Source organism: Sturnira hondurensis, unplaced genomic scaffold (genome assembly GCF_014824575.4).
Source record: "Sturnira hondurensis isolate 20B ecotype Veracruz unplaced genomic scaffold, ASM1482457v3 Scaffold0016663, whole genome shotgun sequence".
NCBI classification, from domain to species: Eukaryota; Metazoa; Chordata; class Mammalia; order Chiroptera; family Phyllostomidae; genus Sturnira; species Sturnira hondurensis.
The window spans coordinates 15936228-15952534 of NW_028089294.1; the positions used below are offsets into that span (position 1 = coordinate 15936228).

At 43.5% G+C, this 16307-nt stretch overlaps 1 protein-coding gene across 1 annotated transcript in view; it reads right to left on the bottom strand.

Annotated features, from left to right (window-relative positions):
- SELENOI (selenoprotein I) overlaps nt 1–14699 on the bottom strand; it is a 41585-nt gene extending 26886 nt beyond the window's left edge. Inside the window, exon 1 of the mRNA XM_037066761.1 lies at nt 14525–14699. Within this exon, the coding sequence (XP_036922656.1) occupies nt 14525–14581 (57 nt within the window). The 5' untranslated portion in view covers nt 14582–14699. The remainder of the gene's footprint in view (nt 1–14524) is intronic.
- Between the last annotated feature and the right edge of the window lie 1608 nt (nt 14700–16307).

Consider the following 16307-nt stretch of genomic DNA (forward strand, 5'->3'; position numbering starts at 1 on the left):
AAAGTGATGGAAAGGAAACTGGGACTCAAATCAATGGAGTGGACCAGAAGGAAGAAAGAAACATCCAACCAGAAAAGAATAAAGAAACAAGAATTCAAAAAAATGAGGAGAGGCTTAGGAACCTCCAGGACATCTTTAAACATTCCAACATCCAGATTATAGGGGTACCAGAAGGGGGAAAGAAACAGCCACGAGTGGAAAACTTATTTGAACAAATAATCAAGGAGAACTTCCCCAGTCTGGCAAAGGAAATAGACTTCCAGGAAATCCAGGAAGCTCAGAGAGTCCCAAAGAAGTTGGACCCAAGAAGGAACACACCAAGGCACATCATAATTACATTGCCCAATATTAAAATGAAGGAGAGAATCCTAGAAGCAGCAAGGGATAAGGGGACAGTCATCTACAAAGGAGTTCCCATCAGACTGTCAGCAGATTTCTCAAAAGAGACCTTACAGGCAAGAAGGGGCTGGAAAGAAGTATTCCAAGTCATCAAATCTAAAGACCTACATCCAAGATTGCTTTATCCAGCAAAGTTTTCATTTAGAATAGAAGGAAAGATAAAGTGCTTCTCAGATAAGGTCAAATTCAAGGAGTTCATCATCACCAAGCCCTTATTATATGAAATGTTAAAGGGACTTATCTAAGAAAAAGAAGATAAAAAATATGAACAGTGAAAGGACAGCAAACTCAGTTATCAACAACCACACCTAAAACAAAAGCAAACCTAGAGGACAGCTAGATCAGGAGTGGAACCATAGAAATGAAGAACACATGGAGGGTTAGTAACAGGGGAGAGGGAGGAGGAGAAGGGGGGAGAAGGTACAGAAAATTGCATAGACGGTAGGTAGAAAAGATAGGGGGGAGGGCAAGAATAGTAGGGGAAAATAGAATCTAAAGAACTTGAGACACGTGGTCATAAACTAAAGGGGGGGAACGGGGGGGGAGGGGGTGTGCAGGGGGGAGGGGAATGAAGGGGGGAATAGAACAACTATAATGGTATAATCAATAAAATATATTTTTTTTAAAAAGAAATACTTATGACTGCCTGTGATTCTGCCGGGCATTGCACTGGGCCACTGGGAAGAGAAGGGTGGACAAGACCAAACTGTGTCCTGAGTCCACCGAGTCTACAGACTAGTGTGAAATAGATGGTAAGCAAGAAACAACTAATAAGCCCTGGCTGGTGTAGCTCAGTGGATTGAGCACAGGCCTGCGAACCAGAGGATCGCGGTTCGATTCCCAGTCAGGGCACATGCTTGGGTTGCAGGCCAGTTCCCTGCAGGCCAACTCCCAGCAGGGGGTGCACAAAAGGCAACCATACATTGATGTCTCTCTCCCTCTCTCCTTCCCCTCTAAAGATAAATAAATAAATAAATAAAATTAAAAAAAAAAAAAAGAAACAACTAATAATCATAAGTTGTGATAAAACTATGAAGGAAACAAAGAGGGTCCTGTGCATGAAGATAACGGACCAGGAAGTGTGCCTAACCAGAGTGGTCAGGGAAGCTTCTTCAAGGAGAGGAGACCGAAGCTGACTCTGAGAAGAGGACAGTCAGGTAAGGAATGTATGAGACAAAACACTGGGTTAAAGGAACGAGACACTCATCAGGACATTCTGGTATAGATTCCCTTTATATGAAGTTCAAAAACAGACAAAATTAATTTACAGCAAAAGAAATCATAAAAGTAGTTTGTGACAGGGGCTGAGCAGGGGCCTTCTGAAATGCTAGCAGTAATTCTGTATCATGACCTGGCTGGTGGTTACACAGATAAACACATGTGTAAAAGGTCATTAAATTATACATTCAAGATCTGTGCATTTATATATAATGTATAACTAAAAAGAGAAAGAAAATTAAAATATACAAAAAATATTTGCATCCAAGTATACAAAAGTAGGTTTACAATTGTTTACATGGAAAATAACACATAAGCCCTGGCTGGTGTGGCTCAGTGGATTCAGTGCCAGCCTGTGAACCAAAGGGCCGCTGGTTCAATTCCCGGTCTAGGGCATAGGCCTGGGTTGCGGGCCAGGTCCCTGGTGTGGGGTACATGACAGGCAACCACACATTGATGTTTCTCTCCCTTTCTCCCTCCCTTCCCATCTCTAAAAAATAAATAAAAATCTTTATGAAAAAAGAAAATAACATAGCAACTATTAAATAATAATATAATAATAAACTGTTTCACATACAAGTGTAAACCTACTTTTGCCTGCCCCTCTGGGGCTGTGGGGGGAGGGCTGGGGAGTTTCAACATACCTTCCAGGCAGAGAGAACAAAATGTGCAAAGACCATGAAGCTAGAAATACTGGAGGAAGACCAATGAATGTAGCTACAGCTTAGCACAGAAGGAAGAGTCGTTTGAGATGAGACTGGAGACCAAGGCGGACACCGCCCAGCAGGACCACGGTAGACTGAGGTTTATCTAAGCCCATGCATGTCCTTATTCATATTTTTAAAGGATCACGCTGATCACAGTGTACAAAATGGACTGGAAGGGGCAAAAGGGAAAATGAAACCAGTTCAGACACTGTTAAGGTACACCAAGCACAGGACAATTATGGTAACATTAGGAGCAGCATAGTAACTTCTAAATTACTTCCAAAATATCTTGTGAAGTGCCCATTTTTGAAAAGGGCATTAGAAATGTGAGTCTCCTCTTAATTTAGGAAGGAAATTGGCTCTAATGAAAGAAAAACTGTGGAACCACCTCCGTGAACCTCAAAGTGTCTTCTTCCTGCAGGTGCTATGTTTTAAATCCCTTCTGTGTATGAACCGACTCACCCTTGCACTGAATACAGAGGAACTTATTAATTAGATTGAAGCCACAGTCCCAAGTAATGTTCAACTGTGTGCAGTCAGCAGACTTCTCTTGCTTTGTCTGTCTTCTAATCAATGAGACTAGGACTCTTATTCTCAAATTATGTTTAATACAAGGCCTGTCTTTAGGCATCTGAAATATAAACTTTATGCTTATAAAATATATTTTAATTAACAGTGGAAATCTATAAAAAGTGGCTTGAATATAAGCTAATATTTCATAAACTGCACATATTGAGATGTAAGCAAAGCCAAAATGACATTTCTGATTTTTAAAAATTATTTCCAAAACTCTTAAGTGCAAAAGCAGCCATGTTTTTAGGAGTAAAAAGCAAGACAGCCACAAAGAATTGTCTTAAGTTCACAATGAGGTTCACACAACTTTCCAGACATCTCTAAAATGAAATAAACACATTATCAACCTCTCTTAAGAACTCAGGAGAGAGAAAAGAAATGCCAACTCTGGCTCTCTCTTTGTTGCCCCTGCACAATAAAGCTCAGTGTCTGGTAAAGTATGGAGGTCAGTTCCTTTCTGAAAGGTCTCGTGACTCAAACATGTTTAGGTTTTAAGTCTCTTTTAGGTTTTACAGGGGCAGAAACTCCGGCAGCCAACACGTGCCCTACCTACCACTCCTGGAGCAGAGTTCTTTAGCAACAGCACTCCAGCCCTCTGGGCCAGTCGCTGAAGCCCCAAACATAAAACCAGGGATCCCACTTGTTGCTCACTCAATAAACACTTACTAAGAGCTGCCTCCCTCCCACGTACAAACTTGGGGCTCACTGAGCACTGAGATACAAAGACAGATAAGAGAACGAGAAAGCTTCCCCACCTGATCCCTTCTGCTTCTACCACACAGTAGTAGACTGAGCTCAATAAACACATCTGAACACTTGCACACAGGAATGAACAGATGTGTGAGCTACTTTGCAAGCTGATTTAAGGAGCAGTAGTGCAGAATTAATCTATCAGCTCTGAGAAGCGTCACTCCCTTCACCAAATCTATTTTCCCCCGGAAATGGACCAACTTTTAACTTCATAGAGGGAAGCTCCTCTTCCTCTTCCCTGTTAATACCACTCCATTTGTGTCATGTTGTACATTTAGTTTCCAAAGGAAAATCATTTGTATATCCCTTATTCGATATTTTAATATAGTTAACGTAGATTATTCCTATTTTGCAGATGAAGAGATACGAGGTTCAGAGAGTAACACAGCTCATCAACAGGAAGATCTAACCTGTAAGTCCTTACTGAATCATCGCAGAACATTTCTGGGAGACTGATCGCTTTGTTTTAAACCGGACTCCCCTGTGCTGATTCGAATATCAGTACAATCATGGGCCACCAGGTCCCATGTACTGAAGCCATTATTCCCACAGTATCCCTAATACACACTTTTCTGTTTTCCGATTTGTGACAGATCCATGCTAAGGTCAATTCCCAATAAGCCAAGTTGTTGTACCAATTTCCTCTCCTTAATGGTTCATTCCACTGCTTGAAGTTGGAACCTGTGACTTGCTTCTAATAGACAGAATATAGCAATGATGGCAGATGTCATGGCATGGATTAGGATACATTATATGGCAAAGGTGAAGAGATACCACTTTCACGGTACATTTCGTATGTAAGACTCCATCTTAGCAGTTTAGAGAAGAGTCTACAGCTGACCTTGAAGAAGCCAAGAGCAATGATGTGAATGGCCTGTGGTAAGGGTCTCGTGGCAAGGAAAAAAGGGCAACCCCTAGGAGCCAACAACCTTAACCCTACAGTTGGAAGAACTGAATCCTGCCAACCACCACCCAGACCTGGCTGAGGAACCCCGAGTTCTGGATGAGAACACAGCCCTGCAGACACTTCACTGCGGTGAAGGTGAGACCGCAATCAGAGGAGCCGCCTACCAAAGCCCAAATCTCCGGCCCACAGACTGTGAAACAATCGATATGTGTTGTTTTATGCCCCCAGTCTGTGGTAAGTTGTTGCCCAGCAACAGAAAACTAATACACAATTCTGAAAGCACCCCATCATTCTCTCTTCTAATGAAAGAGACCCTGAGGTTCAAAGCCACAAAAATCAAGACTACCTGATGCTTGAAAGCTAACTTATGAGCATCAGAATAATACTTTCTTATTCCTTTACATTCATCTCTTGGTTTTACTAACTGCTCTTCTGGTTGCAATGCAAACGAGGACTTCTTTCATGAGGCGGTTCTCAAAATGTAATTGCCAAACTGAATATAAAATCTCGGGCCCTACTCCTGATGAACAGAAGCAGACACTGTGGGCGTGGGGCCCAGCAATCTGTCTTTTATCAAACCCTCCAGGTGACTCTGATGCACCCTCAAGTTTCAGGACCACGGCTCAGTGAAAACCAACATTAAAGACACTCCTGCCGCTCAGCAGGATGAGCCACAGTGGCAGCTCAGTGGTCATCACTGTACCTCCTCACGATGACTTCAAATACTGCATTTCAAGAGAGAAGAGGTAGAATGAAATTCAGCAAGTACTCTCTAGTGCTTACTAAATGCAAGGCACTATGCTAAGAACAATCTACTATGATACAAAAGCACCAAACCTACACTTAAAATGAAAAAAAAAAAGTTATATTAACCCTGGGACAGAAGAAGTTTCTTTTTTAAAATTCTTGTTTATTCTATTAAAGTTGTCCCAATTTTCCCCCCTTTGCCCTCCTGCGTCCAACCCACTCCCCGTTCCCGCAGTCCATCCCCATGTCCATGGGTCATTCACGCATGTTCTTTGGCTACTCCCTTTCCCTTATTTCTCCCATCTTCTCCCCGCTTTCCTCTGGCAGCCATCAATCTGTTCCCTGGTCCACATCTCTGGTTCCATTTTGCTCATTAGTTTATTTTGTTCATTAGATTCCTCCTATAAGTGAGACCATTTGTCTTTCACAGACTGGCTTATTTCACTTAGCATAATAGTCTCCAGTTCCATCCATGCTGTCACAAAGGGCAGGAATTCCTTCCTCTTTCCTTCTGCTGCGTAGTACTCCACCGTGTAGATCAAACTTGACTTTTAAGAACTACACCCACAGAGAACATGTCTCAGTAGCAATGAGACCTCATGTCACCAAATATCATCACTTATATCTGCTGAGAAGTCAGAGAAGATGGTGGTGAGAAAGACTGGAAAGGAGCTAGAACAATGAGACGAGAGCACATAAATCATGAGGACAAACAGGTCTGCTTGCTAGACTTCATTTATAATAAGCTCTAACAAGAGAGGAGAAGATAAAACAAAAGCAGTAACAGTTTGGTGAAGAAACTTGAAATCCTTGCTGAGGAATCTGGATACTAAACTTATGATAAACATGTGGAAGGTTAAACAGGAGAGTGGAATTTTAAAAAATTTACTCTCCTATTATACAATTATACATGATTAAACGCATACTTTCTCTTGGTGTTACTTCCTGAGATGTTGCCTATATTATATGCCAAGTCCACAGGTAGGGGAGCCCGATTGCCAAGTGGTATTCTTTATCTAATTAACACTACCCTGAGCACTCGGTGCCAGGCACTTTATGAACATTCACTCTTTCAATTCTGATAATGATCCTATGAGATGGGTACTACCCGAATTTACAGATGAGGAAGCCTGGTTTGGAGAGACTGTTGTTACCTGCTCAAGACCACAGAGCAGGTTATTTAATTATTTAAATAATTATTTAATCAAAAGTCTCTTATCTCAAACACAGCTAAGAGCAAATGGGATGTTTGCAGCACCTGACTCAGTATCAGGCTAGTACGTAAAAGCCCACTTGCCCCACTGATTTATAACTGGGGAAAGGGAAATTAAACCAACTCTCTTTTTGTCAGTGTACATCTCTCCATCTGCAAACATCAGACACAAAGTCAATTAAGCATGACATCGAAGGTCTTTATTCTAATGTTTATATATCTTACACAAACACCCGGTAACTGCAAGGCAGAATTTATATTTATTTCTTAGATTTGAGAGGCAGCACAGCATGAAGTCCGCAGACCCAGGACCCAGGTTGCCTGGGTTCAAATTTCAGCTGTGGGAACCTTGAGCACTTACTTAAACTCGGTATCTCAGTGAAATGGGGAAAATAACAGCACCTTTACTTCACGAGGCTCTTACGGATATTAAATGAGGTAACAGATGTAAAGTCTGTATAGGAAATGCCATATAGATGCTTGCTATCATCATTATCATCCAGTACTTACCACGATACTGCTCTCGCCATTGCAGCTTTGCTTCCCTGAGTGCACCAGGCTGGCCCTGGTCCCTCTCAGACCCACCACTTCCTGGCACCCCCACCTTACCATGGTCTTCCTGGGCTCCGTGCCTTCATTCACAGCCTCTCTGATTGAAACATCTTTCCCCAAACCCCCTTACGTACCGGACAAATTCTTATTCAGCAAAGAAGTTCTTAATATTTAAGCATTACAGCGGTCAGAAAAACAAGCCATCATCAGTGAACTGGTTGGTATTTTGGCAAGTAGTAAAAGAACCAATTCAAGATGCTTCCTCCAAATCGCACCTAATAATGCAGTAATCTTCTCCCGACCATTTAATCTCTCTCCCTCTCTCTCTGCAGAGGTTTCCCATCCATTCTTTTTTCACTCCTTCTGAAAGACTCCTCTCTCTATCTGCCAACTACAAAAATAATTCTATGAGACATTTGTAAATCTCTATTTAAGACTACAAAAAGCCTTTTCAAGTCTTACTAATGTACTTACAGGTGGGAGAGGCCACTTCCTCAAATCTACTCAAGGAGACCAAGGCACAACTGAAGAGAAGTTACACATGAACTACCTGTAACGTATCTAGGTAAGGCATGATGAACACGTGGTGTTATGGTCAGCTTGCAACCATAAGTGAAAATCAAAAGGTAAGAATCTCTCATGTTTCCACTGCGGCTCAGGAACAGGAGGAAAGCATGCTGATCTCTCAAATCATTACAGATCTATTCCTCCCTGGAGAACGATTTATCCACAAGTGATAATTCCTTAGAACATGATTTTCTTTTTTTTACTTTTAATTCCAAGTCTGCAAACCACAGCTTCAAGCGGCCCTGTCCAAGAGAAGTCTTAAGAGCAATCTTCATGCCGAAGATTATTATTATCCTACAGGTTGAGTGGCATTTATCATTTAAGTTATAATTATTGCTCCTATAAGGATAAAACTCTCCTGAGTCTGGTTACTCATGAGATATTAACAACACCTCCTCATTGCACTATCAATAGAACTGACTTTTTGACTCAACAATGTTAGGTGTTATTGTTACCAAGAGCACCTTCCCAGGGTGAATGCCGCCTCTAGCCAAGTCGGCCCACCAGACAGAACCTGGGTCATCCCAGACTCCCCCCCATTTTTTTATCCTGGGACCCCCCACAGCACCGCCACTAGTCAGGCTCCATGTTCTGTCCGTTTACAATCTTAAATCATAGACCACAAACTCAAGCGACCATAGGGCCGGGCATGTAAACTGAACAAAGGACCTGCATGAGCCTATGGACTGGTAGAGAAATGAGAAACTATCTGGTCAGCTTCAGGAAATTCTTATCAGGGAGTCTAGGTCCACCCTGGCTCAGTGGACTGAGCGCCCCGCCTGCGAACCGCAAGGTTGCTGGTTTGATTCCAAGCAGGGGAATGTGCCTGGTTGCAGGCCAGGTCCCCAGTTGGGGGTGTGCAAAGGATAACCGATCGATGTATCTCTTGCACATTGCTATTTCTCTCTTCCTCTTTTTCCCTCCTTTTCCCCCTCTCTAAAAGTAAATGAATAAAATCTTTAACAAGAAGTAGTTCAGGGCCAATGTTGTCCAATATCCTGGCTTATCAAGAGAAATGCAGACGTGGGTCAAAGCGAACGTATCTACTGGGTCAAATACAGTGGGCAGGTTAACCAGCTGCGACCGTGACCTCCATCTTTAGAATCCCCAACTCCCTTTGGACGCCCACTGCTTCGATTCAGGCCCTTCCTCATTCCTTAACCTAGTTTTATGAAGGGGGATCCTACACAAGAGGTCTGTCTCCAGATCACCCTTACCTCATAAACTTATGAATTAATAAATTCATTTTTATAAGCTGCCAGGGTAAGCTTCCTAATATTAAAATCTGATCCTCTTCAAAGTTCTTAAGTGGCTCCCCAAAATCTACAGCGTTGCAATATACCCAAGAACCATCTGAGGTATTGCGTTGGCCAAAAAGTTCGTTTGGTTTTTTTCCTGTAAGATGGCTCTAGTAGTGCTTAGTTGTCTTTCACTTGATTCAAAACAATTTGGTTCAACTGTATTGTGACAGCTGCCATTCTCAGCATGCATTTAAAAAAATTTGTGTAGCCATTTTAATATTGAAGATGGAAGAAAATAAGTGACATTTTCGGTATATTATGAATTCATTATTTTGGTAAAAATGCAACTGAAACATGAAAAAAGATGTGTGCAGTGTAAGGAGAAGGTGCCGTGACTGATCAGACGTGTCAAAGGTGCTTTGCGGTTCCACGCTGAAGATTGCTCTCTGGATGATGCCCCATAGCTGGGTAGACCAGTTGAAGTTGACAGTGATCAAATCGAGACATTGATTGAGAAGAATCAACTTTACACCACACAGGAGACTGCTGACACACTCAAACTGTCCAAATCAATAAAGTTATTGGTGAAAATGAAAAATATGTATTTTGCAGGAAAAAAAAACACCCAAAATCTTTGGCCAACCTAATATTTGTTTAACATCCAAATAATGGCAACCTATCTTCTCTGAATCTCCCACAGTGTGCCTGGGAATCTGCTATTAAAAACCCTTTTCCAGCCCTGGCTGGTGTAGCTCAGTGGATTGAGCACAGGCCTGGGAACCAGAGGATCTCGGTTCGATTCCCAGTCAGGGCATATGCCTGGGTTGCGGGCCAGTTCCCGGCAGGGGACACACGATACATTGTGTGTCCTCGGCAGAGGCAACCATACATTGATATTTCTCTCCCTCTCTCCTTCCCTTCCCCTCTAAAGATAAATAAATAAAATATTTAAAAAAAAAAACAAACCTTTCCCTACGGAATTCTGACACTGATAGTCCTCAGGCCACAGAAACACTCATCTATGGAGTAAAATCCAAAAGTCCTTTTCATCAAATGCCCCTCCTCTGACAGGACCTGCCTCGCTCCCCAGGCTCATCTCCTACCGCTGCACCATCAGGCTTAAACCATCACCGTGGTTCCCAGGAAGTAATCTCTCGGGCCCCCACCCCTTTGCCCTCCATCGCTGTCCTGTTCTGTGATGCCTCTTCTCCCCTCTTTCCCTTGTTTATCGGGTCCACTCAGCCTTCATCCTTCTAGGCTGAGCTCTGTGAACTTAGCTAACTTCATTTACTAACTATGTATAATTATTTACTTGTCTGTATGCTGCCAAACTTGGTCTCTTGAAGGTAGGAATTTTATAGCCCCAATTTTGTAGCCCCAATGCTATGCCTGACACAGAATGAGCCCTCAATAAATGCTTATTACAGATGAGGAAGCCTGGTTTGGAGAGACTGTTGTTACTGAAGAAGCAAGATTAAACTGTGTGAACCAGTAAGGGTAAAGGCCAGATTCTAGTTCTTTAGCATTACCAACAAGACACAGTCTCTCTTTACAACCATAATTAAACAATAATTCATAATGACCACAATTCCCATAATCTGGTCATTATTAACAGTCAAATTAACTACTGTAACAGCAGAATCAACTCATCACAATATATTCCTGAAACCAAACAAGATACTTCACAGAACACCACCTCTCTGATGCAGAATGATACAATTTGAAACTAGCTGCTACACTATCAATTCAAATTATACCTTTCCTAGGTCAGGTTAGGTAAATCACAGTAAAAGTTTCACCCTTAGAGAAGTAAAAACATCCTTCAACTACAAGACCTGTCCAAAGAAAGGATAAGTAGAGGAGAGGAATATAAGCAGATATACAGCTCCCTTTCGCCATACTTTCAAAATGGTTTATACGCCTTCACACTTTCACTCCTCAATACATATGTTGAGAGACTGCTCTGTTCACATGCTAGACCTTGGTCGTGTTGAACAAGACAGCTACAGGCCTTGCCCTCCCAGCGCATGTATCCTAAAGGAGAAGGCAGACACTAATGACTTAACTGCTTAATAAAACTGCGGTAACACAACCGAGAACACAAGTGTTAGGAGAGTACATAGCACAGAATCCATCCCTGCTTCCTTCTGTACTGCAAACCAATTGTCTTACTGTTTCTTATTCCAGAAACCTAATGCCCACTCTACGTGTGCATCCCTTTCAGCAGTTATTCTGAACAACTGCCAGGTTTCCAACTGCAGCTCTCAGATGTACCTCCGGGGAAGATAAATTAAACTACTTTAAAAGTAATTTTTCCACCAGTTGCTTTTATAGCATCAATTTTTCTCCACATCTCTTTGCTCTAATATACAGGGTCACATCAGGGAGTAAAATAAAAATCTCCTTTGAGTATTCTGAGTTTTTAGTCATTTATGGGTAGAGCCGTTTTCATTCAGTAAGCACTCATAAAGGACTTACTGTCAAAGACCACACAATGGGAACATGTGATCTTCGGGAAGAAAAGGTCTCGAGATGCAATTCACATTCCAGAGAAACTAACCACACAGATTTTTCATTTGGACTCCACCTTCGGATTCATACTTTTTCACAGGAACACAGTTTTGAGTAAAGAACCCTCCATTAGAAGAAATAACCTGTGCTCTTTCCTGTTTTAATGAAGAAGCTTCATTATAACATAAAATTCACAAACTATATTTTACTAAACACTGGATGCTTACTTAACTGACCTTTGTTTTCCAGGATGACAGGAAATCTGCTGTCAGACACAGGAAGTGAGTCAGGTAACAGAAGGGCAGGGGAACAGGAACAGAAAAGCACGCTAAGATTGTCTGGAAATTAGGGCCCCAACCTAGAGAAGACTGCGTACAAGAAAAAGTCAAGTCCCTATTCCACACACTGCTGCAAATGAAATAGCTATACTATGGGCAATTACCCAGAAAGACAGATCCTAGTAATGAAGAAAAGATTTTATATCTCAATATTTATAGTGCAAAACAGATAACAGAAGGGGAGGAGAGCTTAAGGCAAAATAGGAGGTTATCTGGCTTAGCAACCTTTAATGAAGGTTGTAAAGCCTTGGCCTGGGTGACCAAGGCTCTGGAGCTTCTTTCCACTTAAAATTTTAAGACAAGTCAGTAGCACCTCAGTTAAAACGCTGTGGCACAATATAGCTTGAAAGCAGAGGAATATACTATATGACCTTTTAAGGTCCCTTACAGTTTTTCCAATTCCAGTTAAACACAGCCCACTATGACTTTTTGAGTTACTCATTCATTCCACAAAGTATACCAGGTGCCCAGTATGCACAGTAGCCCAGGGCTCGGGCAGGGTGGTACTCGGACAAGCCTCACCACTGGGGCATTACATTCTAATGGGGTAACACATTGAAGAACGAATTCCACAAAGGAGAGGGGGCTGTACAAGCACAGGAAAGGGGAAAGCAGTCGTTAGGGAACACTTCTCTGAGGAATCAACACTTAAGATATGAAGATGAAGATAATGGGGAAGGAAGATACAATACTGAAGGCCTGGAAAACACAAGGGATGGAGGAGACGGCTTCTAAGGCTGACAGAGGCAGACATCGAGTGGCGGGATGGGAAGCTGGACAGAGCCTAGAACCAGACCATTCAGAAGCCTGTCGTGAAGTTTCGGACTTAATTCCAAGAGCAGTGGGAAGACACTGGAGGGTTTCAAGTGAAGAATGGCTGTGACCAGATGTTTATTTTTTTAAAGGTCACTATGAATCACAGAAAAAGGATTGAAAGGGCAAAGGTGAATGTGGTTGAGCAATTGGTTAAGCAGTACTAGATTATAGCCCAAAGTATAAAATAAATATTCATGATTTTATATGAATGGAAATGACTGAATAAATAAATACGCATCGGGAAGGAACAACACATCTTCCATGCAGAATTCCAAATATAAATTATGTCTATACTCTGAAGTGTGGGCTGCACACAGTGACTGCCTTCCAGAGATGGCACCTCTGCAGGGAGGAACCTGACAAACAGGACCTCAGCCAGGTGGTCAAAGTCAACATCCAACATCGAGGGCGGTAAGTTGAATTGACAGCATGTCCTCTTCAAATGACACAATGAGAAGGGCACTTCACCTCTGCAGCCTTTCAGGCCTCTGCAAAACTATGGAGATTACCAAAGACAAAAATCTGAAAAACTGTCACAGCCAAGAGGGGCCTAAGGAGACATGATGCCTAAATGTCATATGGTCTCCTGCATGAGATCCTGGGGCAAAAAAAGAATATTAGGTTAAAAACTAAGGAAATCTGAATAAAGAATAGACTTCAGCCCTGGCTGATGCATGCGGCTCAGTACATTGAGTGCTGGCCTGCGAAATTAAAGGTCATGGGTTCAATTCCCAGTCAGGGCACATGCCTGGGTTGCAGGAGGGTCCACAATGTGGGGGTGTGAGAGGCAACCAATTGATGTGTCTCACACATTAATGTTTCTCTCCCTCTCTTTCTCCCTTCCTTCCCCTCTCTCTAAAAATAAACAAATCTTTCAACAGTACTGGCTTATAAAAAAATAATGGACTTCAGTTAATAATGTGTACGTTAATTGTGACAAATGTACCATACTAATGTAAAATGTTAACAGGGAAAACTTGGTGTGGAATATATGGGAACTCTGTACTAGCTGCACAATTTTCCTCAAAAGCTATAATAAAATATTCTACAAGTATTCTCAAATAAAGAGATTACTGGGAAGTGTGGGTAATGGAACAAGCCTTCTCTAGCTCAGGATAAAAATGATAGAACACCCAGCATCTGGTGATTCACGGGGCTGATGATCGAAGAAGAGGGATCAGAATGAAAGGTTACTGCCCAGCTTCTCGCTCGGACCACAGGACCGGGAGAGGAGTCATTCACTGAGTAGGGAGCAGCGACGACGAACCAGGTTCGGAGGGAAATTTAACCATTTACCGAAGGCCCATTATATGCCAGGCGCTCCTCAAATTCTTATAATCATGTTGCGCGGTAGACACTATGATTTGGCCCCGAGCCAAATAAAGAAATTCGATTTCGGTTTCGGGTTTATATGTAATCCAAAGCCCGCGCTCTTTCCACTGCAGAGTTCCTTCCCAGGTGCGCTCACTACCTCTGGCAGCCCCGGCGCCACACGCTCCGGCCGAGGGAGCCCCTTTCCCGGGAGAAACGGAGTGCATCAGCAGTATGGCCTCGGCAGTCGCTCCCTCTCCCCGGGCCTCGTCTGCCAAACGATCATCTCCATCTCTTAAGTTGTATACAAGCGAGGCAGGTAGAAAGTTCATTAAAATGCAGACAATTAAGACACCACAGACGGGAACTGTATCACCTCTCCGGGGGCAACAAAATAATAAGGATGATGAAGTAAAGCGAAGGGAATTCTCTCTCTACTCTCGTCGAGCAGTCTCAGAAGGAAAAGGAGATCCCTGGGTGAGGGCCGAGGAGGGGCGACGAGCCTAGGGTGCTCCCACGCACCTCGACCCCGAAGCCCCAGGACCCCCGGAGAAACGCCCGCCAGCCCGCCCTGAGCCACGCGGCACAAGGTGACACGGACCATGCCGGCTTCTCAGCCGCCTAGGAGAGGCCGGGACGAGGGGGAACAGGAGCGTCCGCGGGGCCCGCTCTACCTTGTACTTATCAAAGCCAGCCAGTTGCTCCGGGCTCACGTATTCGTAACCAGCCATGACGACCCGAACACCGAGCGGCCACTCAGCAGCCACTCTCCACGACGAGGTGCGGAAACACCAGCCCTAGCTAGGCAAGGATAGGAAGAACTGGGCTGGTAATATTGGTAAAAGAGCCGAGCTCCGCCTACCACGCATGCGTATCCGCCTGGGCCACTCTACCACCTCCCGGCGCGCAAGCACCGCCCTCACTTCTCCCCGCCCACAGAGGGTGGGTCCCTAGCCGGCCCACGCAGACCGCCCCTCTTGCCGTCGCAGTCCAATCAGCGTGGACAGAGCAACGCTAAGTCCCGCCCACCAGCTTTCCTCATCGCTTCATTCGCTAGCGTCAAAATTGGTGAGCTGAGGTGAGAAGAGAGGAGAGGTGAAAGTTCAGTTTCCCAAGGGGCTTTGCCCCTTGCCCCTAGAAAAGGGTGGGGGTTACGTGTTCAGCGTTCATAGAGGTTTAAGCTACCCGTTTAGACAATCGCTCTTGACGGTAGAGTGATTGCATGCGAACCAGTTCAACAGTATCTCAGGCAAGAGGGCTTAGTTCCCTCGAGCCGTAAAAAAGCAAGAGGAGTAAAAGAGCAGGAAAAGGGTCTGTGCCAGTGCGCTTCCAGCTCCTGGCATGGAGGTGCGCTGCGCTCCGGAGGAACTTGCTAAACCAGAACTGGAAAAGCTGGCTCGAGCCTTTTCGCAAGAGGGAAAGGGGCGGGAAAGAGCACCGGAGACAAACCTCTCGTGTCAGCGTTCCGAATCTTGGATCGCTTCACCACACTCTGCTCTATCAAAGTGCTCCAAATTAAGATAGCTCATATCCCCGGACCGGATAAAAGCTGATCTCCAAGTCTCTAGGGGTCCTTAAATACGTTTGAAAGAAGTATGTTTGCATAACTGGGGCCAGTTAATTGTGGAAAGAAAACGAGATCGATGACTAATAATAAAATTTAATAACTAATAAAATCAAAATTCAGATGACCTAATCCAGGATTATTATACGGGTATCTCCCGCTTTTTAAAAGTTCAAATTAGTTCACTCTTAGGAAAGGCCTACGTTAGTACAGCAGGTCCTCAAATAATACCATTTTCGTTCAGCATGCTTAGTTATAACTCGTCAAAAAAAGAGAAAAAGGCCACTACTAAACTTGACAAGCTCAAGGGGAGACCTGCATGGCGGTCCTTAGAAACTCAGACTGAAAGGAGCCACAAAGATGATCTGAACATGAAAATTCCTAACTACAAGTGGGTCATACCAAGTAGTCATATCCTAGGCTGGTAGTTTCCTCGACAAAGGTCAATCTTTACCTTAAGTGAGCCTGTCTACTTTTTGTGTCTGAGATAAGATACCTTTGCAATGCCAGTCACCTCGTTTCCCCGGCATCTTGCAGCACACCCTCTGTGGCAGAGCAAGAGCACACCCACCCCTCACTGTTATCTGCTTCCTGGAATAGCATATGGATGTGCTGTAAATGGCAATTATTAACTACCTTGTACCCACCAGTGTAAAAGAAACAGGTGCCTCTCTCCCTTTTACCTTTTATCTAGTCCCCAAGATTTCCTCACTTTGCCTTCTCCCATCCTTTTAACCTAACACCAGTTGATTTTCCTGCAACCCTCCTTTGATTCTGATGTACACAATAAGCTGAAAACCGCTGCTCTCCAGAGCATTTTCTCCACCCGTTGCAGTTTTGCTCCCAGCAGTTGTCATCAGTTTGGCTCCAATAAACTGATAAAAAGTTCTTTA